Here is a 22,854-nt window from a genome sequence, read left to right as displayed (position 1 = left end):
AGAACAACACACACACACAAACACACATGTACACACACACACTTCACACACTTCTTATCCTCAAACCGTAGCACAGATATGGGTTCTGAAAGTGAAATACCATGCAAACACACCAGCACACCACACTAATTTACAGAGTATATTGTGTGAAGTGTGTACAGTATGTATGCAGATGTTTGTGCTATGTATCAGTCACATGTCATTTGGCATTTCAGGGAATCAATGTATGGACCGGGTGGGGGGGCAGAAAGGAGGGAGGTTATTCATTGACTGTATAAAGGGGGTGAGGGGTAAGTGGGGATTAGATGGATCAGGGGGTATTTATTTACCAGCTTTCACTGGGACTTTGTGACTGACAGGGGTAAGAGCATCAGAGATTAGTGGTTGTTTTGGGTTAGGGGTGGAAGGGAACTCACACAGGATCAAAGTAAGCTAGGACCATCAGAAGAGGAGCGACACACGCAGACACACATACAGCACACACACCCATGCAGACGAGTGGTGTGATGGCCCTGGGCTAGGAGCATGTTAATAGGTTTTGTTCCACCGACAGGAAATTCTGAGACAGTCTTAGGAACACTACAGTTTTCCAGTTCTATTCAGTTACAGTTGCAGGCTATACATTTTACAAAGAGTTCCAAATAGATAAACAAATAAACACACATTCTATAAAATGTCTGATTTGTCTGAGTAAATGGTTTAGTACACACTGTCATGACAATCCAAAGCTGCAGCAACTGTCTGTCCCCCGTACATCAAAGTAGAATATCCTATACAGAACTCACACTAAGTAAAAGTGTTCGATACATACAGTAGATTTTCTAATTCTATTTCTTTGGTTTGATAGTTCTTCTCTTGTGTTTGAACTCCATTTCCCAGTGTCCCCGGCGGCGGAGAGGCTGCGTTACATCCTGGGTGAAGATGATGACTTGCCGACGCCCACTCTGTTCACAGAGATGGACACACTGCAACACGATGGAGACGATATGGAGTGGAAAGAGTCTGCTAGGTACACACACACACAAACACACACTTCAACCCTTGTGTGTTTCCACCCTGGAGTGTTTGCCCTCTATAGTTTGGGATTGTTGGGGGGCTTTGGGTGGGATTTGGGGGAGGTGTCAGTAGGGGACCTGTAGATAGTTTAATTAGAAGAGTTTTAGCAGCAGAGCCCTACAGTGGGCTACATCTGACTCCCCTCTATGACTCTGGGGGTTAGAGGGCAATCCCAGCATCCCTCAAGGTCACAGGCTGGGAGGCAATAAACCAGCTGACTAATCAATCAATATGTCAAACATTCAATAATACACATGCATACACAGCAGAGCGAGAAGGGAATTAAGCGGTGAAACAAAAACGACACCCTCTGGCTTTTGAAGAAACGGGAAATTGTCATATTTGAGTCCAGCAGACAGTATTTCGTATGCCTCTATAGCATTTTCCTGTCTGCTCTCTCTGCCTTACTCTCTTTTCAGTGTGTGTGTCGCTCTCTATCTCTCTGTCTCTCTTCCTCTCGCTCCTTCTCTCTAGGTGGGTGAAGTTTGAGGAGAAGGTGGAGGAGGGAGGAGAGAGGTGGAGTAAGCCCCATGTGTCCACCTTGACCCTCCACAGTCTGTTTGAGTTGAGGACCTGTATACAGACTGGCAGTGTACTGCTGGATCTGGAGGGATACTCCCTGCCAGAGATAGTGGGTGAGTGTGTGTCTGTGTGACCCTCTGCCAAGTCCCCAACAACCTGATGTTCCGGTTTTCAGGGGAAATGGAAAGAGAACCTGTGACGAGACTTCCACTTTTGGACGTTAACAAGATAACACTCCATCCTCCTCCAAATTGACTGGATTGGTTGAACAGTGGAGAAGAGAACCTCCCCCGACAGTTTTTCTTCTTATTGTCAAGACCAATATGTAGGGGATTTAGTTTCAGGCACTTATTTTACGCCTGCTAGGTTAGGTTAGATAGGTGTAAGCAATATAGTAAAGCTCCATCGTGCCCTCTGATAGGCCAGGTGGATGTGGATCAGAGGCGTTTGGTGGTAGGAGCTATAGGGCTTATTGCAATGTCTGGAATATAATTAATGGAACGGAGTCAAACATGTTGGTCCATATGTTTGATACTGTTCCATTGATTCCATTCTATCCATTACAATGAGCACGTCCTCCTATAGCCACTCCCAGCAGCCTCCTCTGAAGTGGATAGGGGGTTGATCTGGGATTGAGACCACTCTGATCTCACTGTGACCAGTCACACCTGCAACCCGTCTGTTCTATATCTCACTCTGTTTCTCTATGTTTGACCCTTGAACTCTCACCCCTGACCCCAGATGACATTGTGGATCGTCAGGTAGCTGATGGTCTGATTGGTCCAGAGCTGAGGGAGAAAGTCAGCTTCGTGTTGCTACGGAAACATCGCCACCAGCATAAGAAACCCATGCATCGCTCACTAGCCGACATGGGCAAATCAAACAATTGCCCCGCCAGTGAGTGTGTGTGTGCATCTGTAGGTCTGCGTGCATGTGTGTGTGTATGTGTTGAGTGATCTTGTTGATTTCATCTCTTATCATGCTGATTTTACTGAAACAAAAATAATAATTTCTCTCCTCTTTTAACAAACACCTTCACCATCTACAGTGAGGGAAAAAAGTATTTGATCCCCTGCTGATTTTGTACGTTTGCCCACTGACAAAGAAATGATCAGTCTATAATTTTAATGGTAGGTTTATTTGAACAGTGAGAGACAGAATATCAACAAAAAAATCCAGAAAAACGCATGTCAAAAATGTTATGAATTGATTTGCATTTTAATGAGGGAAATAAGTATTTGACCCCTTCTCAATCAAAAAAGATTTCTGGCTCCCAGGTGTCTTTCATACAGGTAACGAACGGAGATTAGGAGCACACTCTTAAAGGGAATGCTCCTAATCTCAGTTTCTTACCTGTATAAAAGATACCTGTCCACAGAAGCAATCAATCAATCAGATTCTCTTGTTCACTCCATCCCTTTCTCTTTTCTCTCTCTCCTATCTCTCCTTCTCTCTCCCTCCCTCCCTCGCTCCTTCCTTACTCCGTCTCTCTCTCTAGGCCGTAGTCCCCAGTCTGTTCATAATGCCAGCCGTACTAACTTCAGTCGTAGTCCTAGTTCAGCCTCTGGCCTCCATCGTTCTACAGAAGACCTACGCGCCAAGTCAGGCAGCCTTGCCCGCCTGCGTGAGTGTACACGCACACACACACACTCAAGAGCACGGACACATAGACACACACACACTCAACGTACGGATCCATTAACACTCACGTATACATACAAACTAATACTCTTTCACCCTTTTTCTTATCTATGATCCTCATAGAGATAGGTGTTTTAATTGACATATCTAACCTCATAAACCAGTAGAGACACAGTATGTTGGATTACTGTGTGTGATTGTGTGCAAGCTTTGGTCACACAGTACTTTCAAGAGCTCCCAGTACACAGTGTGTCTTTGGGGTTTGTAGGGTGAACAAGATTAGTTTGTGTGTGTGTGTGTGTCCTAACCGAGGTATTTTCCTGTTCTTTCCCTGCAACTTAATTTGTACCTACATCAATAATCAGCTTTGTGGGTAATGATCATTAGGTCTAATCGGCCACACAGACACACATTCACACAATAGCTAAAGCTATATTTAACCACAAAGATGGGTTGGAGATGTCTACTATCCCACATATAAAAATACTACAGTTTAGAATTCTATAGTATTCTGTTGTAAACTGTAGTATAATGTAGAATACTATACTTCCCACTGTAGTATCCTTCATGTAGTACTTACTATAGAATTGTGTAGTATACTGTAGAATACTATTCTCCACTCTGTAGTATCCCTCGGTCGTGTAGTGCTTCCTATAGAATTTTGTAGTATACTGTAGAATAAATACTATGCTCCACACTGTAGTATCCCTTGATCGTGTAGTGCTTACTATAGAATTTTGTAGTATACTGTAGAATACTATACGACCCCATACAGAAAAATTATATATTGACATATATTTTAACAACGTGTACATATACAGTGCCTTGCAAAAGTATTCACCCTCCTTGGCGTTTTTCCTATTTTGTTGCATTACAACCTGTAATTCAAATGGATTTTAATTTTGGATTTCATGTAATAGACAAACACAAAATAGTCCAAATTGGTGAAGTGAAATGAAAAAAAATTACTTGTTTAAAAACTTCTTAAGGCTAGGGGGCACTATTTTCACATCCGGATGAAAAGTGTGCCCAAAGTAAACTGCCTGCTACTCAGGCCCAGAAGGTAGGATATGCATATATTTGGTAGATTTGGATAGAAAACACTCTAACGTTTCTAAAACTGTTAAAATTATGTCTGTGAGTATAACAGAACTTACTTGGCAGGCGAAACCCAGAGGACAAACCATCCAGGATTTTTTTGGGTTTGAGGTCACTCTCTTTTCAATGGTTTTCTACATGGATCTAGATTTCTAAGGCACTTGCTTGCAGTTCCAATCGCTTCCACTAGATGTCAACAGTCTTTAGAAATTGGTTGATGTTTTTCCTTTGAGAAATGAAGAAGTAGGGCTGTTCAGAACGAGGGTCGAGTCTAGTGTACTGTTGTGGTTGGGGCGTGCGACCTGAAAGCTCGCTCCACTTTGTTTTCATCCGGTATTCAAATCAAATCTAATCAAATGTATTTATATAGCCCTTCGTACATCAGCTGATATCTCAAAGTGCTGTACAGAAACCCAGCCCAAAACAGCAAGCAATGCAGGTGTAGAAGCACGGTGGCTAGGAAAAACTCCCTAGAAAGGCCAAAACCTAGGAAGAAACCTAGAGAGGAACCAGGCTATGAGGGGTGGCAAGTCCTCTTCTGGCTGTGCCGGGTGGAGATTATAACAGAACATGGCCAAGATGTTCAAATGTTCATAAATGACCAGCATGGTCAAATAATAATAATCACAGTAGTTGTTCAGGGTCCAGCAAGTCAGCACCTCAGGAGTAAATGTCAGTTGGCTTATCATAGCTGATCATTAAGAGTATCTCTACCGCTCCTGCGGTCTCTAGAGAGTTGAAAACAGCAGGGCTGGGACAGGTAGCACGTCCGGTGAACAGGTCAGGGTTCCATAGCCGCAGGCAGAACAGCTGAAACTGGAGCAGCAGCACGGCCAGGTGGACTGGGGATAGCAAGGAGTCATCATGCCAGGTCGTCCTGAGGCATGGTCCTAGGGCTCAGGTCCTCCGAGAGAGAGAGAAAGAGATAATTAGAGATAATTAGAGAGAGCAGAGAGAGATAATTAGAGAGAGCATAAATTCACACAGGACACCGGATAAGACAGGAGAAGTACTCCAGATATAACAAACTGACCCTAGCCCCCCGACACATAAACTACTGCAACATATTGAACACAGTTTATCCCGGCTTAAATTTTATCAATTATTTACATTTAAAAATACCTAAAGTTGGATTAGGAAAGTTGTTTGAAATGTTTGGATCAAGTTCCAGCAGGACAATGACCTAAGCATACTGCTAAAGCAACACTCGAAGTGGTTAAGGGGAAACATTTAAATGTCTTGGAATGGCCTAGTCAAAGGCCAGACCTCAATCCAATTGAGAATCTGTGGTATGACTTAAAGATTGCTGTACACCAGCAGGAACCCATCCAACTTGAATGAGCAGTTTTGCCTTGAAGAATGGGCAAAAATCCCAGTGGCTAGATGTTCCAAGCTTATAGAGACATATCCCAAGAGACTTGCAGCTGTAAGTGCTGCAAAAGGTGGCTCTACAAAGTATTGAATTTGGGGGGGGGAGGGGTGAATAGTTATGCACACTCAAGTTCAGTTATTTTGTCTTGTTTCTTGTTTGTTTCACCCCCCAAAAAAATTCCATCTTCAAAGTGGTAAGCATGTTGTGTAAATCAAATGATACAAACCCCCCCAAAATCTATTTTAATTCCAGGTTGTAAGGCAACGAAATAGGAAAAATGCCAAGGGGGTGAATACTTTATTTACGTATATTTTGTACAAAGATATATGGACATATTACAAAATTGTCTGTTTTCATAAATGTTTATATTTAAATATATGTTGTGGAAATATATTTTGACAGCATGTTGTGGTAGCTAGTAAAATATATTCCAAAATATATTTAATAAATATATGTTGCCATGTATTTTAATAAATGGAATTTTTTTCTTCTTAACTTACATACTGTAGCTACAATTCAATGCATAAAACTACAAATTCAGCACTAAATCACAATAGCATGCTGTGGTATACTTTGAAAAGTTTGAATGAATGACTCATGACTGACAACTAAAAGAGCTTTCAATATCCAAAATAATTTGCTAAAATAACTGGGTCCATTGTTGAATTGGGCATCTGAAACAAAAAATATAATGTATAAATTACCTCTTTGCAATTAACATATGTATTTGAAAATAATGTATTTGAACATCAAATTGATGTTTACACTGCAAATTCCTTCACCTCCAGTATCGATTTTCAGACTCACAAGAAATGTTCCCTCTAAGCTGCGTGCGTGGGTGTGCAGCTCCCCTGGGACTGCAGCACAGCAGAAATATCAGCCTGCACAGAGAAGCACGAGATTAAACTTCACTTAACTTTCTAGAGTTTCCCCTGTTAGTTAACACTATTAACGTTTCCCTTTACTGTGGGAATTGTGATCGAATCAACGCAATATTAGCCACGTTCAATGCAGCATACCGAAACAAAAGAAACTATGACTTAGTATAAAAAACTAACTATGAAAGAGATTTTGTTGTAGGCAGAACGCATCAGAGTGGGATTCTATTGCATTGACAGGCACGACCCAGAACCTTACTCTAATCTACACAGACCTGTGCGCCATAACCAATCAGAACTGCATTAGGCCTCTGTGCAAATAGACCATTGCCATATATGGATCTGTGCCATTCACTTTGAACTGGACTGTTTTTACAGCATGAACAATCGTGAGTAGACAGATGGCCTTATTTTGAGATCAAAGCGAGAGCTACATGTAACAACGTGTCCACATTTGTACATTTGCTCATATCCTTTGCTAGTTAATGAGTTATTATTAGCACAGGTATAAATCATTTCTAGTCAGCAATGAGGAAGTGGTTGCTTCCTACATTTCTATCTTTGAAAAGCAAGTCAGGTAATTTGAGAGAGGCTTTAATAAGCTAAGTAGCCAATAGGCAGGAGGTAGCATAATTTGCCTGATTCTCTGTAATAATGGTGTGGGCATAATGATGCATTTTATTTTGTAAAGTGGTTTCTTGCATCAAACAACACAACAACATTTTCAGTCACCTCCTCATTGTCTGAAGGACAAGTAGATAAACAGCTTAATGTCAAGCCCTGCATGTTTTTTTTCTTCTCAAAAGTCTCAGAATGTAGGCCTACATTGAACACCACACATTGGCTGCTACTGTAGGCTGAACGATAGAACAGCTATTTCCATGTAAAATGTTATCAGATGCATTTTCTCCATTGTTTTTTTTAATGGTAGGTCACTCTGGGAGGTCTACATTATGATCAAATAGCCACAGTAGCCTACTTGACCATTGTTAAAACTAACTTAAAGCAGGTACAGCCGCAGTGTTTACAGTAAACGCGCTCAGCAGACCTGAAATTTGCTCAGTGACTGAACATTTTTGAGCGAACATTGCTCACAAGTTGACAGTTACCCTGTGGATAATGCAGAGACATTCCACATAAGATGAAGAATTAGGGGTTAATGTTGATGAACATCAAATTTATACTTCCAATGCAGATTCCTTCCCCTCCTGTGTCCACTGCAGACTCACGCTGTGGATAATGCAGAGACAGAGAGTCAGTGAAACAATTCCACACAAGATTAATAATAAATCAGGGGTTAATGTTCATGAACACATTTTAATTTCATTAGGAAATAGGTAGCTAAATGATACTAAAGACGACTTACATTGGCTGGGGTCTGTCAATAGGCAGCTGAGGCTCCAGACCAGATGGATCTACTGCAGGAGGGAAAAACAAGATCGATTATTTCTAGCAAAATATTATCTAGCTAGCCATTTCTATCGAGACACCCAAACCTCACTAAAGATAAACACATTGGTTGGCAAACCAAGAACATTTAACAATAGCTTTGGCAATTAAATTATATCTAATACATACAGTTGAAGTCAGAAGTTTACATACACCTTAGCCAAGTACATTTAAACTCAGTTTTTCCTGACATTTAATCCTAGTAAAAATTCCCTGTTTTAGGTCAGTTAGGATCACCACTTATTTTAAGAATGTGAAATGTCAGAATAATAGTAGAGAGAATGATTTATATTTTATTTATTTCATCACATTCCCAGTGGGTCAGAAGTTTACAAACACTCAATTAGTATTTGGTAGCATTGCCTTTAAATTGTTTAACTTGGGTCAAACGTTTCAGGTAGCCTTCCACAAGCTTCTGTCAGTTCACCTAGGGGTCATGATAGGGGCTGTACCAAATGTTTGATGTATTATAGTAATTGGTTATGCTTATGTTGTATTAATAGAAGGGGAGGGGTTATAAGAACCCGCTCTCCTTACATTTCTAGGGTCCTAGACTACAGATTAACAATATACATATTAATTATAGAAGTTTAGTATTGTTCCACAGTTGTTTTCTAGTCTCTCTGCCTCTTATAAAGAGACTCCTCTGAGAAATGTGTGACAGACAAAACTCTGCAGGGCAGTGTAGGAGAAAAGAGACTAGTCAGACATTCCACAATAAATCAACTTTGGGGAGTGAACATGTATTGCCGAGGCCTTAAAAATCACTGGAACTATTGTATCTCTCTTGCAAGTTTATATAGCTGTGTATGCATGAGCTTGGTCTGATAAGTAGAAGGTAATGACGTATGCAGTGACATCACAAGGGCTGGACTTCGGGTTTAATAAAATAACTTGGGACCTTTTATATTTTGCAGAACTTACTCAGAAACATGGGTTATGTTCCTGTTGTTCTGTCTGCAATTGCATTAATTATGATTGAATGATTTAATTAAAGATATTGTCATAATGCTAATTTCACCAATGAGCCAATGATTGACAAGGAACGAGGAAACATGGTGCCATCTATTTGTGAAGTGCACCAGTCCCTCCTGCAGCAAAGCACCCCCACAACATGATGCTACCAACCCTGTACTTCACAGTTGGGATGGTGTTCTTCGGCTTGCAAGCCTCCCCCTTTTCCCTCCAAACATAACGATGGTCATTATGGCCAAACAGTTCCCTTTGTTTCATCAGACCAGAGGACATTTCTCCAAAAAGTATGATCTTTGTCACATGTGCAGTTGCAAACTGTAGTCTGGCTTTTTTATGGCAGTTGTGGAGCAGTGGCTTCTTCCTTGCTGAGCGGCCTTTCAGGTTATGTCGATATAGGACTCATTTAACTGTGGATATAGATACTTTTGTACCTGTTTCCTCCAGCATCCTCACAAGGTCCTTTGCTGTTGTTCTGGGATTGATTTGCACTCAATTTGCACCAAAGTACGTTCATCTCTAGGAGACAGAACGTGTCTCCTTCCTGAGCGGTATGACGACTGTGTAATCCCATGGTGTTTATACTTGCGTACAATTGGTTGTACAGATGAACGTGGTACCTTCAGGTGTTTGGAAATTGCTCCCAAGGATGAACCAGACTTGTGGAGGTCTACAATTTTTGGGCTGATTTCTTCTGATTTTCCCATGATGTCAAGCAAAGAGACACTGAGATTGAAGGTAGGCCTTGATATACATCCACAGGTACACCTCCAATTGACTCAAATGATGTCAATTAGCCTCTCAGAAGCTTCTAAAGCCATGACATCATTTTCTGGAATTTTCCAAGCTGTTTAAAGGCACAGTCAACTTGAATTATAAGTGAAATAATCTGTCTGTGAACAATTGTTGGAAAAATTACTTGTGTCATGCACAAAGTAGGTGTCCTAACCGACTTGCCAAAACTATAGTTTGTCAACAAGAAATTTGTGGAGTGGTTGAAAAACGAGTTTTAATGACTCCAACCTAAGTGTATGAAAACTTCCGACTTCAACTGTACATAACATTAACTCTGCTGAATTCTACTCAACTTTCATTTTCAAAACAATTCTTACCCTGGTCAGTCACATTTCATGTTGGTGGCAAGCTAAAGAAGGAGCTACCTATCTAGCTAGCTAGGTAGCTAGCTGTGTTAGCAAGCTCGATGAAAATTCTTGCTTGCAGTTGAATAAATGATCTTCTTCCTCTGTCATCTACCATGTTAAAAACATATTTTAATGAAATGTTATGAATATATAATCAAATAAAACACCATTATCCACAATATTGCTTTTTGGCGGTGACGACTGCTCTTCTTCTAAGAAAATGTTATATTGTAATGGTTGCTCAGTCAGTTGGAAGCAGGGCTGAGGGTTGGGCTCGGGAACATTTCAAATTGTGATTGACAGCTCTGGAAACATATTTTCATTTATTTAAAAATATATTTACAGATACGTTCAAGTGTCTTTTCAAAATAAACTCCATATGTTTCATAAGTGGCAGATATCAGCTATTAAAGCATAGTCTAAGGTAGGAAATCAAATAAAATCAAATGTATTTATATAGCCCTTCGTACATCAGCTGATATCTCAAAGTGCTGTACAGAAACCCAGCCTAAAACCCCAAACAGCAAGCAATGCAGGTGTAGAAGCACGGTGGCTAGGAAAAACTCCCTAGAAAGGCCAAAACCTAGGAAGAAACCAAGAGAGGAACCAGGCTATGAGGGGTGGCCAGTCCTCTTCTGGCTGTGCCGGGTGGAGATTATAACAGAACATGGCCAAGATGTTCAAATGTTCATAAATGACCAGCATGGTCAAATAATAATAATCACAGTAGTTGTCGAGGGTGCAGCAAGTCAGCACCTCAGGAGTAAATGTCAGTTGGCTTTTCATAGCCGATCATTAAGAGTATCTCTACCGCTCCTGCGGTCTCTAGAGAGTTGAAAACAGCAGGTCTGGGACAGGTAGCATGTCTGGGACAGGTAGCACGAGGCCAATAAAGCAGGGGCCAATAGAGACTCAACATTAATGTCGGGGTAGAGAAGGTTGTGAGGTGTGAGTGTCTAGTTGATTTATTTTGATTTTTGATTTTTTTTTAATCACTTAAATATATTTAAATATATTTCTATTTTATTGAAATATATACATACAGTGGGGAGAACAAGTATTTGATACACTGCCAATTTTGCAGGTTTTCCTACTTACAAAGCATGTAGAGGTCTGTAATGTTTACCATAGGTACACTTCAACTGTGAGAGACGGAATCTAAAACAAATTTCCAGAAAATCACATTGTATGATTTTTAAGTAATTAATTTGCATTTTATTGCATGACATAAGTATTTGATCACCTACCAACCAGTAAGAATTCCGGCTCTCACAGACCTGTTCGTTTTTCTTTAAGAAGCCCTCCTGTTCTCCACTCATTACCTGTATTAACTGCACCTGTTTGAACTCGTTACCTGTATAAAAGACACCTGTCCACACACTCAATCAAACAGACTCCAACCTCTCCACAATGGCCAAGACCAGAGAGCTGTGTAAGGACATCGGGGATAAAATTATAGACCTGCACAAGGCTGTGATGGACTACAGGACAATAGGCAAGCAGCTTGGTGAGAAGGCAACAACTGTTGGCGCAATTATTAGAAAATGGAAGAAGTTCAAGATGACGGTCAATCACCCTCGGTCTGGGGCTCCATGCAAGATCTCACCTTGTGGGGCATCAATGATCATGAGGAAGGTGAGGGATCAGCCCAGAACTACACGGCAGGACCTGGTCAATGACCTGAAGATAGCTGGGACCACAGTCTCAAAGAAAACCATTCTGCAGCGCACGCAAGGTCCCCCTGCTCAAGCCAATGAAGTTTGCCAATGACCATCTGGATGATCCAGAGGAGGAATGGGAGAAGGTCATGTGGTCTGATGAGACAAAAATAGAGCTTTTTGGTCTAAACTCCACTCGCCGTGTTTGGAGGAAGAAGAAGGATGAGTACAACCCCAAGAACACCATCCCAACCGTGAAGCATGGAGGTGGAAACATCGTTCTTTGGGGATGCTTTTCTGCAAAGGGGACAGGACGACTGCACCGTATTGAGGGGAGGATGGATCGGGCCATGTATCGCGAGATCTTGGCCAACAGCCTCCTTCCCTCAGTAAGAGCATTGAAGATGGGTCGTGGCTGGGTCTTCCAGCATGACAACGACCCAAAACACACAGCCAGGGCAACTAAGGAGTGGCTCCGTAAGAAGCATCTCAAGGTCCTGGAGTGGCCTAGCCTCTCCAGACCTGAACCCAATAGAAATCTTTGGAGGGAGCTGAAAGTCCGTATTGCCCAGCGACAGCCCCGAAACCTGAAGGATCTGGAGAAGGTCTGTATGGAGGAGTGGGCCAAAATCCCTGCTGCAGTGTGTGCAAACCTGGTCAAGAACTACAGGAAACGTATGATCTCTGTAATTGCAAACAAAGGTTTCTGTACCAAATATTAAGTTCTGCTTTTCTGATGTATCAAATACGTATGTCATGCAATAAAATGCAAATTAATTACTTAAAAATCATACAATGTGATTTTCTGGATTTTTGTTTTAGATTCCGTCTCTCACAGTTGAAGTGTACCTAAGATAAAAATTACAGACCTCTACATGCTTTGTAAGTAGGAAAACCTGCAAAATCGGCAGTGTATCAAATACTTGTTCTCCCCACTGTATATGTTATTTCTCCGTATGGGACACACTGTAGTATCCCTCGATCGTGTAGTACTTACTATATCATTAAGTACAGTAGTACACTGTAGTAAACTGTAGAATACTATACTACACACTGTATTGATTTGCTAATAGGTCATTTGCATAGACCCTGTCCATTCCCCTCCCCCATGGCCCAATTTGTGCTATCCACGAGACCATATGCCAATTATAGACCATATATTGTGTTCTCTACAGGTTATAGAAAAGAGGTTCAGACCTACCTACTTACAGGTTATGGAAAATGTGCTTTTTTAATAGTTGTCCAGTAGGTTTCCTCGAGGAGAAAGCCCTCACTTCTATGTCAAAGATAATAAAACAAAAAACAATATTGTAAATACTACAATAATTTCCACAAAATCACTACAGTAAATACTACAGCAGGGGTGTCAAACATACGGTCCGCGTACGGCCAGCGCAGGGGGGTCCAATCCTATCCTAACACCTAACTCTCAAAGTCCTCCTGACTTCAGAGTATGGAATGGCTCGTTGATGTTCTCGTCACAATGCGTCAATAATGAAGGGGGCTAAGCTTTTACTGGTGCTTTCCTCTGTGTCTTTCTCATTCAGCCCCCTGAGCACCGCCCCCTGAGCACCGCCCCCTGAGCACCACCCCCTGAGCACCACCCCCTTCCATTACAACGGTTGGATTTTCAAATCCAAACAAGAGATTCCTCAACCCTGAGGGGAATTTTTGTTGTTGTTGTTGAAAACAAATCAAACCTGTTGTACAATTTCTGCAGGAATATTGCATACATTCTCCTTTTCAGACCAGTGTAGTCAGAGCTCTCCCTGCCTCGTGAGTCTCGTGAGTCACGTGGGTCGCGTCAGACGTGGGTCTGTATGCAATAAACTGTCCATATGATGTAGTGTTTTTTGTGCAAAAACACTACAGTGAATAATTACTACAGTAAAGTCCGCAAAAACACTACAGTGTGTATACTATAGTATATAAATATAATAATACTACAGTATTTATATCATGTTATAATTGTTCATGTGGATAGTGCCTTTTCTACTCAATGTAAAAATTAAACACCCACTAAACAAACTCTAAACTGTACACACACAGAGAAGACAGAGAAGATTGCTAACTTGAGGTGAATTTGTGTGGAGTACTAATTGTTGTGTGTGTGTGTTTTTTTTGGATACACGTGTTTTTGATATGTTTCAGATCATGCGCAAAGCCGAAGTATGAACGATATTTCAGACACGCCAAGCACAGACCAGGTAACAACGAACATCACTATTCTGTGTGTGCCTGTGTAGCCTGGTGTGTGTGTGTGTGTGTGCACTTCCATGTCTGTGTGTATGTCTGTGTGTGAATGATGATGATGGGAATGTCCTTACATTGCACAACCCTAAGCTCCTGTTGTTCATCTTGGCTTAATTGATTGGGTCCATCCACTCGTTAGAAATGAGAGAGAGAGAGAGAGAGAGAGAGAGAGAGAGAGAGAAATTACTAGATATACACGTTTAAACTGTATGGAGGTTTTGTTTATGTCTGTTTCAGGCAGTAAGTTAACAGACTAAACTCTTAGAAAAAAGGTTTCCAAAAGGGTTCTTCTGCTATCCCCATGGAACAATCATTTTGGGTTCCAGGTAAAATCCTGTGGAAAGGGTTCTACCCAAAAGGGTTCTACCTGAAACCCAAAAGGGCTCTTAAAAGGTTCTCCCATGGGGACAGCCGAAAAACCCTTTTAGGTTCTAGATCCTTCTTTTCTAGAGTGTAGATCACAGAGAGAGATATATATATATATAGAAAGAGAGCGAAAGAGGAGTAGAGGGGGAGGTAGAGCGAGAGGGGGTGAGAGAGGCAGAAAATGAGTTGACTCTGAAAGCAGCATTAAAAGATGAGGTGATTTTGACCTAAGCACCAACCACTCCACTCCCACGTGCTACTGGGGGGTAGGAGTGAGGCATGTTTACTGCACTGAGATTTGAGCTTCCCTGTTGAAAGAAAAAACAGCACAGGCCAGCATAAGCTGGTGACCAGCCTTCGTTGTGTTTTTGCTGGTGACCAGCCTTCGTTGTGTTTTTGCTGGTGACCAGCCTTCGTTGTGTTTTTGCTGGTGACCAGCCTTCGTTGTGTTTTTGCTGGTGACCAGCCTTCGTTGTGTTTTTGCTGGTGACCAGCCTTCGTTGTGTTTTTGCTGGTGACCAGCCTTCGTTGTGTTTTCGCTGGTGACCAGCCTGTGTTGTGTTTTAGAAACATATGCTGGTCACCCGCAAAACCAGAATCAAGTCACATTATGCTGGAGTGCAAAGTGATGTCTAATTCCTATTGGAATCCAGCCTGACTGGGAACATCCAAAAATGTTAACCTTTATCCACCCACAATCTGCATTCAGAATGACTGCCAGGGTTAGAAAGATGAATACATGAGACTACCTAAACCATCTAAACTGGAACAACCATTTCAGTAAAAGGTGCAATAAATCCAACTAACAGTTTATATTACCTTAGAAAAATGTATGCTTTTTATCTTTGTGTAGCATGAAAGTTGAAATACATTGCATTCGGAAAGTATTCAGACCCCTTCACTTTTTCCACATTGTTACGTTACAGCCTTATTCTAAAATTGATTAAATAGTCCCCCCCCATAATGATAAAGCAAAAACAGGTTTTTAGAAATGTTTGGAAATTAATTTAAAAAAAATACAAACTGAAATACTACATTTACATAAGTATTCAGACCCTTTACTCAGTAGTTTGTTGAAGCACCTTTGGCAGCGATTACAGCCGAGAAACTTCTTGGGTATGAAGATACTCCCTATTCAGCCACGACTGCGTGGCCATGCACGCCTCCAACTCAATCATCAAGTTTGCAGTGGATACAATAGTAATAGGCTTGATTAACAACAACGACGAGACAGCCTACAGGGAGGAGGTGAGGGCACTCGGAGTGTGGTGTCAGGAAAACAACCTCTCACTCAACGTCAACAAAACAAAGGAGATGATCGTGGACTTCAGGAAACAGCAGAGGGAGCACCCCCCCCTTTCCACATCGACGGGACAGCAGTGGAGAAGGTGGAAACTGAAATGGTCCACCCACAAAGACAGTGTGGTGAAGGCGGCGCAACAGCGCCTCTTCAACCTCAGCAGTCTGACGAAATTTGGCTTGTCACCTTAAACCCTCAAAAACTTTTACAGATGCACAATTGAGAGCATCCTGTTGGGCTGTATCATCGCCTGGTACGGCAACTGCACTGCCCACAACCGCAAGGCTCTCCAGAGGGTAGTGCGGTCTGCACAACGCATCACCGGGGGCAAACTACCTGCCATCCAGGACACCTACAACACCTGATGTTACAGGAAGGCCAAAAAGATCATCAAGGACAACAACCACCCAAGCCACTGCTTGTTCACCCCGATACCATCCAGAAGGCGAGGTCAGTACAGGAGACTGAAAAACAGCTTGTATCTCAAGGCCATAAGACTATTAAACAGCTATCACTAACACAGAGAGGCAGCTGCCTACATACAGACTTGAAATCACTTTAATAAATGGATCACTAGTCACTTTAATAATGCCACTTTAATAATGTTTACATATCTTGCATTACTCATCTCATATGTATATACTGTATTTTATACCATCTATTGCATCTTGCCTTTGCCACTCTGTCAATGCTCATCCATTTATTTAAATGTATACATTCTTATTCCATTCCTTTACTTAGATGTGTGTGTATTAGCTAGTTCTTGTGGGGCCTCCCGAGTGGTGCAGTGGTCTAAGGCTAGCTATGCCACTAGAGATCCTGGTTCGAGTCCAGGCTCTGTCACAGCCGGCCGCAACCGGGAGACCCATGGGGCGGCGCACAATTGTCCCAGCGTCGTCCGGGTTAGGGGAGGGGATGTCCTTGTCCCATCACGCTCTAGCGACTCCTGTGGCGGGCCGGGCGCATACTAATAGGTAGTTGTGGAATTGTTAGATTACATGTTAGATATTGCTGCACTGTCGGAACTAGAAGCACAAGCATTTCGCTACACTTGCAATAACATCTGCTAACCATGTGTATGTGACCAACAAATGTTGATTTGATGACGCTACAAGCTTGGCACACCTGTATTTGGGGACTTTCACCCTTTCTTCTCTGCAGATCCTCTCAAGCTCTGCCAGGTTGGATGGGGAGCGTCGCTGCACAGCTATTTTCAGGCCTCTCCAGAGATCGGGTTCAAGTCCGGGCTCTGGCTGGGCCACTTAAGGACATTAAGAGACTTGTCCCGAAGCCACTCCTGCATTGTCTTGTCATGTAGGAAGGTGAACCTATGCCCCAGTCTGAGGTCCTGAGCACTCTGTAGCAGATTTTCATCAAGAATTTCTCTGTACTTTGCTCCATTCATCTTTCCCTCGATCCTGACTAGTCTCCCAGTCCCTGCTGCTGAAAAAAATCCCCACAGCATTTTGCTGCCACCGCCATGCTTCACCGTAGGGATGGTATTGGCTATGTGATGAGTGGTGCCTGGTTTCCTCCAGATGTGACGCTTGGCATTCAGGCCAGAGAGTTCAATCTTGGTTTCATCAGACCAGAGAATTTTGTTTCTCATGGTCTGAGAGTCCTTTAGGTGCATTTTTGCAAACTCCAAGGGGGCTGTCATGTGCATTTTACTGAGGAGTGGCACCCATCTGGCCACTCTACCATAAAGGCCTGATTGGTGGAGTGCTGCAGAGATGGTTGTCCTTCTGGAAGGTTCTCCCATCTCCACAGATGAACTCTGTTGCTCTGTCAGAGTGACCATCGAGTTCTTGGTCACCTCCCTGACCAAGGCCCTTCTCCCCCCGATTGATCAGTTTGGCCGGGCTGCAAGCTCTAGGAAGTCTTGGTGGTTGCAAACTTATTCCATTTAAAAATGATGGAGGCTACTGTGTTCTTGGGGACCTTCAATGCTGTAGAAATGTTTTGGTGCCCTTACCCAGATCTGTGCCTCGACACAATCCTGTCTCGAAGCTCTATGGACAATTCCTTCGACCTCAAGGTTGGTTTTTGCTCTGACATGCACTGTCAACTGTGGGACTTTATACAGACAGGTGTGTTCCTTTCCAAATCATGTCCAATCAATTTAATTTACCACAAGTGGACTCAAGTCAAGTTTTAGAAACATCTCAAGGATAATCAATGGAAACAGGCTGCACCTGAGCTCAATTTCGAGTCTCATAGTAAAGGGTCTGAATACTTATTTAAATAAGGTATGTTTTTTTATTTTGTATACATTTGCAAAAATTACTAAAAACCTGTTTTTGCTTTGTCATTATGGGGTATTGTGTGTTGATTGATGATGTTTTATTTATTTAATAAAATGTTGAATAAGGCTGTAACGTAACAAAATGTGGATAAAGTGAAGGGGTCTGAATACTTTGTGCAAATGTCTAGTAATTATGTCTAGATACATTTTTTAAAGCCCAGACACTATAAACAGGGTCCCTGTGGGACCACAATAGATTTCAGCATGTTCAGCATTACTTTATATCATTGCCTCAAATAGGCTATAAAGCACTTACTCAGTCAGACAGGAGTACCTGTAGGTGAGGATTGGGGAGAGTGACTGATCAATTGTTTCATCCAGGAGAGAGGTTTCATTCGAGCAGGGGTTCAACATCATTCCTGAAGTAAAATGATTCAATATGTGCAGGGTATCGTCAATGAATGTGTGGTAGCGTTAGCCAGCACGAAGACAGATAACATGATCATAATAACATGTTTCCAATAAAATACATATCAAACTGGTTATGCTATTGAAAAATGTTTATATCGCTTATGAAACTTGACATATAATGGAAAGTAGTCGATAGAAAAACAAGATCCAACTTTCACTCAACTTTCACTTATTTCCTGTAGCTTAGAACGTGACAATTTTCCCTTGACTTCTGCCTGAATCTTCCTTGCGCACGCGCGCATTACAGGAATTAATGTAATCGCTAGTTGAGTCTCTTGGTAGACTAGCATCTCTGATTCAAGTTTCTCCGGCGATAGTTATACATTTTCCGTGGCAGAAACAAATGTCATAAACAGAGCAGACAGGATTCCATATTCTACATGTCAGATGCATAGTGTTCTATAATATATTTCAATCTTAACATTTTGTTCGCATTATAATGTGCCTTATGTTTCCACTCTGTCCCTTTCTTTAGGCTAAGCTACTAGCTACACTAGCTGAACTCAATATGTAACTAATATTATAGCAAGAACTACACATTATAACAATAACACCAATAATCAATATAAATATCCAATGTTGCTACTTACAAGTAATGTGCAGCATCAATAAGGCCATCCCTTGCTTGCTTGAATGCTTCTTCCTCCAAAACAAGTCCACGTGCTGAAAAGCAACAAGCCATGTTGGGTTCCGACCATTTCGGTGGGGGATGGGCAGTGCTGGCAATGCGTATGTGACTAAAGTACCATCAGGATAGAGTGAAAGTGATGCTGTTCAATGACAAAGACCTGTCCAATTGTTTACTAGATCAACACAAAAGTGTTTGCCCACCAGTAGATCAAGTGTGCCTTGCATACAAGCCATGCACAACCCTGTTTTGTTAACAGGCCCAGGATTGAGACCAGAAAAACATATATTATGTTGCCTGTAAAACAGCAAGTTGGCTGGTTTCAGAAAAAGTACTTTCAATGAGTTTAATAAACATATTTTTCCAAAAGTGTCAAAGGTCAATTATCTGGTTCAGTACAATTGTTTTGTAGAAAAATATAAATTCACAGTTCTCATTATCAATAGAAAATATATATATATAAAAATATACATTCACATGCTTTCATGTCCTATATTCAGTCTCTTTAACAGTACATATACGTAACTATTGCTATTCGAATAGTTAGCTAGTATCTGTTCCAAAAAAAAGGCTATTCACTTATAGTGGTATGATATCTAGCATGTAAAACCATGAAATTGTATGTGCATTTGTCCAACACATTTCAACAGATTTCCCATTATAGTAGTGTAAACATGTTATCCAATGCTACACAATCGACCACAATGACCCCCACTAGCTATGCTACAGCTAACAGTAAAATACATGAACATCTTAGCATATAGCTAGGGATAAACTAGTAATTAGCATGAGGCTAGGCTAGCTAGTGAACTTTCTAACCATTAATTAGGTAAAAAATATAAATTACTAAAACATCAACCACAAGTATTCAATAGTGCAACATATAAGTATATAAATCTGAGCCTTCGTTTAATATAATAAAGTAATCTTTAACTTTGAGAAGTACGCAACGCCATTTTGTTAGGTTCACCTCCATGTTAAATCCTTTCCACCTAGCGTGGCTTCATTACTTACAATGGGGAGACTTAGCATTTTCTAGGTTCGATAAAAACAAAACAAAAATAAACCTTAAACATCACACAACCCATAAAAGTGTTAGCAAAACATGTTATCTTACTATTCAAGGTATATTTTGTATAGTTATGTATTACAAACCTATTATGAGAGAAGAGAAAGTTGGTTGGTTTCAGGAAAAGTTATCTCAATAGAATGAGGTAGTGAGGTCACGATCACCAGTGTAAAGGCCACCAACAAACAGATCTGTTGGATCCACCTAGTGGTATCAATAACTTTCGGTGCATATTAATGCATCAACCTGGAGGACTCCAATAATTAAATCAAAGTAATAAAAGTTATGGCTCACAACTAATACAAAAAAATCATACAAATCTAAAAGAATTCAAATAAAGACACACCTTGCGGGGGCTGCAGGGATGTGTGCTATGTCAGTGACTGAGAGGTTGTGAGTTCAAATTCCAAGTGAGGTAGACTCCCAATTAATCAGAATGTTGCTGGTCTGCAGTGGTGTGAAGTAGTTCAGTAAAAATACTTTAAAGTACTACTTAGGTAGTTTTGGGGGGTATCTGTGCTTTACTTTACTATTTATATTTTTGACAATTTTTACTTTTACTTCACTACATTCCAAAAGAAAATACTGTACTTTTTACTCCATACATTTCCCCTGACACCCAAAAGTACTTTGAATGCTTAGCAGGACAGGAAGATGGTCCAATTCAGAAACTTATCAAGAGAACATCACTGGTCACCCCTACTGCCTCTGATCTGGCAGACTCACTAAACACAAATGTTTTGTTTGTAAATTGAGTGTTGGAGTGTGCCCTCGCTATTCCTAAATAAAAAAACAAGGAAATCGTGCTGTCTGGTTTGTTAATATAAGGAATGTGAAATGATTTATACTTTTACTTATGATACTTACATTAAGTATATTTTAGCATTGACATTTACTTTCGATACTTAAAGTATATTTAAAAGCAAATACTTTTAGACTTTTACTCAAGTAGTATTTTACTGGGTGACTTTCACTTTTACTAGAGTTATTTTCGACTAAGGTGTCTTTACTTTTACTCAAAGGTCAACTTTTACTCAACTGACAGTTGGGTACTTTTTCCACCACTGCTGGTCTGCAAAACCACGGCCATTATTCTGAATGTAGATTGTGGGAATCCACTCTGGCTGGATTCCAATAGGAATTAAACATCACTTTGTAAGCCAGTCTCCAGTGTCCAAAACACAATGAAGGTTGGTCACCAGTGAAAACACAATGAAGGCTCATCTGCCAGCATAACCAGCTAGACCATGCTAGTCTGCCAGCATAACCAGCTAGACCATGCTAGTCTGCCAGCATAACCAGCTAAACCATGCTAGTCTGCCAGCATAACCAGCTAGACCATGCTGGTCGGCCAGCATAACCAGCTAAACCATGCTAGTCTGCCAGCTTGACCAGCTAGACCATGCTAGTCTGCCAGCATAACCAGCTAGACCATGCTAATCTGCCAGCATAACCAGCTAGACCATGCTAGTCTGCCAGCATAACCAGCTAGACCATGCTAATCTGCCAGCATAACCAGCTAGACCATGCTAGTCTGCCAGCATAACCAGCTAGACCATGCTAGTCTGCCAGCATAACCAGCTAAACCATGCTAGTCGGCCAGCATAACCTGTTAGGCCATACTTGTCAGACCAGCTTGACCAGCATCCGACCAGCACTGACCAGCATGGACCAGCATAGACCAGCATGCTGTTTTTTTCAGCAGGGTTGTGTGATTTTGTATGAGTGAAGTATGCAGAAGTATTGAGTGGCCAATGGAGATTGTGTGTGTGTGTGTAGCAATAATGAGCTACAGCACCATTGGAGTGTGTGTACTTGCATCGTGTCCTAGGCATCACATGCGTTGAGTGATCAGCTATCGATTAGATATCGACACTGACATAATGATGACATAACTTCAGCTGCAATGCTGTGTGAAAGGACAGTAAAGAAATGCCTTTGCATTGTAAATGCTGCTTTACTTTAGCACTATAACAGACAGCATGTTGGCTACAATAGCCTTCATTAGGTTTAATGACAATGCCAAGATGCCTTATAATTATTCTGAATCCTGCTCTCTATTTGATCCCTAAATAAATAGTTATTGATCCTCAGCCACCTCTTTCTATCCATTCTCTCTCTCCATTTCTCTACCATCCTGCTTTCTCTCCATTCTCTCTCTCTCTTTCTCTACCATCCTGCCTTCTCTCCATTCTCTCTCTCTCTATTTCTTGACCATCCTGCTTTCTCTCCACTCTAGCTGAAGAACAAGTTCATGAAGAAGATTCCTCGTGATGCCGAGGCGTCTAACGTTCTGATTGGAGAAGTGGACTTCCTGGACAAACCATTTGTAGCGTTCGTACGTCTGGCCCAAGCTACCACACTGGGAGGCCTGACCGAGGTCCCCGTACCTACCAGGTGTGTGTGCCCGTGCGTGCATGTGTGTGAGCATGCGTCTGTGTGTGTCTTGCTGCTCTACAGGTGTGTTAACCCCTTGTCTTCTGGCAGGTTTCTGTTTGTCTTGCTTGGTCCTCATGGCAAAGGCAAGTCCTACAACGAGATTGGTCGAGCCATTGCTACGCTCATGGTGGATGACGTAAGAATGACAATCTTTTTGTGTGCTTAAAAGTTAGTTAAGCTGAGCCATAAATAAGAGTGTTTAGATTCATGGGGTTTTTCAGAACCTCAAGATATTCAGTGGATACATTACCTCACACACTCAATGTCAGGACCCGGTGAGAGAAACAGTCACTAA

The 22,854-nt window shown here is 41.5% G+C and overlaps 1 protein-coding gene and 1 long non-coding RNA gene across 17 annotated transcripts in view; one reads left to right on the top strand and one right to left on the bottom strand.

Annotated features, from left to right (window-relative positions):
* The window catches only part of LOC139544170 (electrogenic sodium bicarbonate cotransporter 4-like), a 49,649-nt gene that overhangs the window by 5,553 nt on the left and 21,242 nt on the right, over positions 1-22,854 (top strand). Inside the window, exons 3-9 of the mRNA XM_071350979.1 lie at positions 880-1,009; positions 1,531-1,691; positions 2,320-2,475; positions 3,077-3,202; positions 13,940-13,995; positions 22,360-22,517; positions 22,608-22,695. Coding sequence (XP_071207080.1) covers positions 880-1,009; positions 1,531-1,691; positions 2,320-2,475; positions 3,077-3,202; positions 13,940-13,995; positions 22,360-22,517; positions 22,608-22,695 — 875 coding nt within the window. The remainder of the gene's footprint in view (positions 1-879; positions 1,010-1,530; positions 1,692-2,319; positions 2,476-3,076; positions 3,203-13,939; positions 13,996-22,359; positions 22,518-22,607; positions 22,696-22,854) is intronic.
* Positions 2,698-19,160, bottom strand: LOC139544171 (uncharacterized). Of its 16 annotated transcripts, none has more exons than XR_011668813.1 (8): positions 19,014-19,160; positions 18,269-18,371; positions 14,116-14,172; positions 12,990-13,064; positions 7,934-7,985; positions 7,677-7,797; positions 6,472-6,570; positions 2,698-6,363 (listed from the first exon to the last, which is right to left on the bottom strand). It is a non-coding gene; the product is annotated as an uncharacterized lncRNA (long non-coding RNA). The 16 variants fall into 16 exon arrangements; XR_011668817.1 differs by having other exon boundaries at positions 6,497-6,570; XR_011668825.1 differs by having other exon boundaries at positions 2,698-5,221; positions 6,497-6,570.

Source organism: Salvelinus alpinus, chromosome 18 (genome assembly GCF_045679555.1).
Source record: "Salvelinus alpinus chromosome 18, SLU_Salpinus.1, whole genome shotgun sequence".
Taxonomy (NCBI): domain Eukaryota; kingdom Metazoa; phylum Chordata; class Actinopteri; order Salmoniformes; family Salmonidae; genus Salvelinus; species Salvelinus alpinus.
Note: the sequence above shows the minus strand (reverse complement) of the source record. Positions and strands in the feature narration are given on the sequence as shown.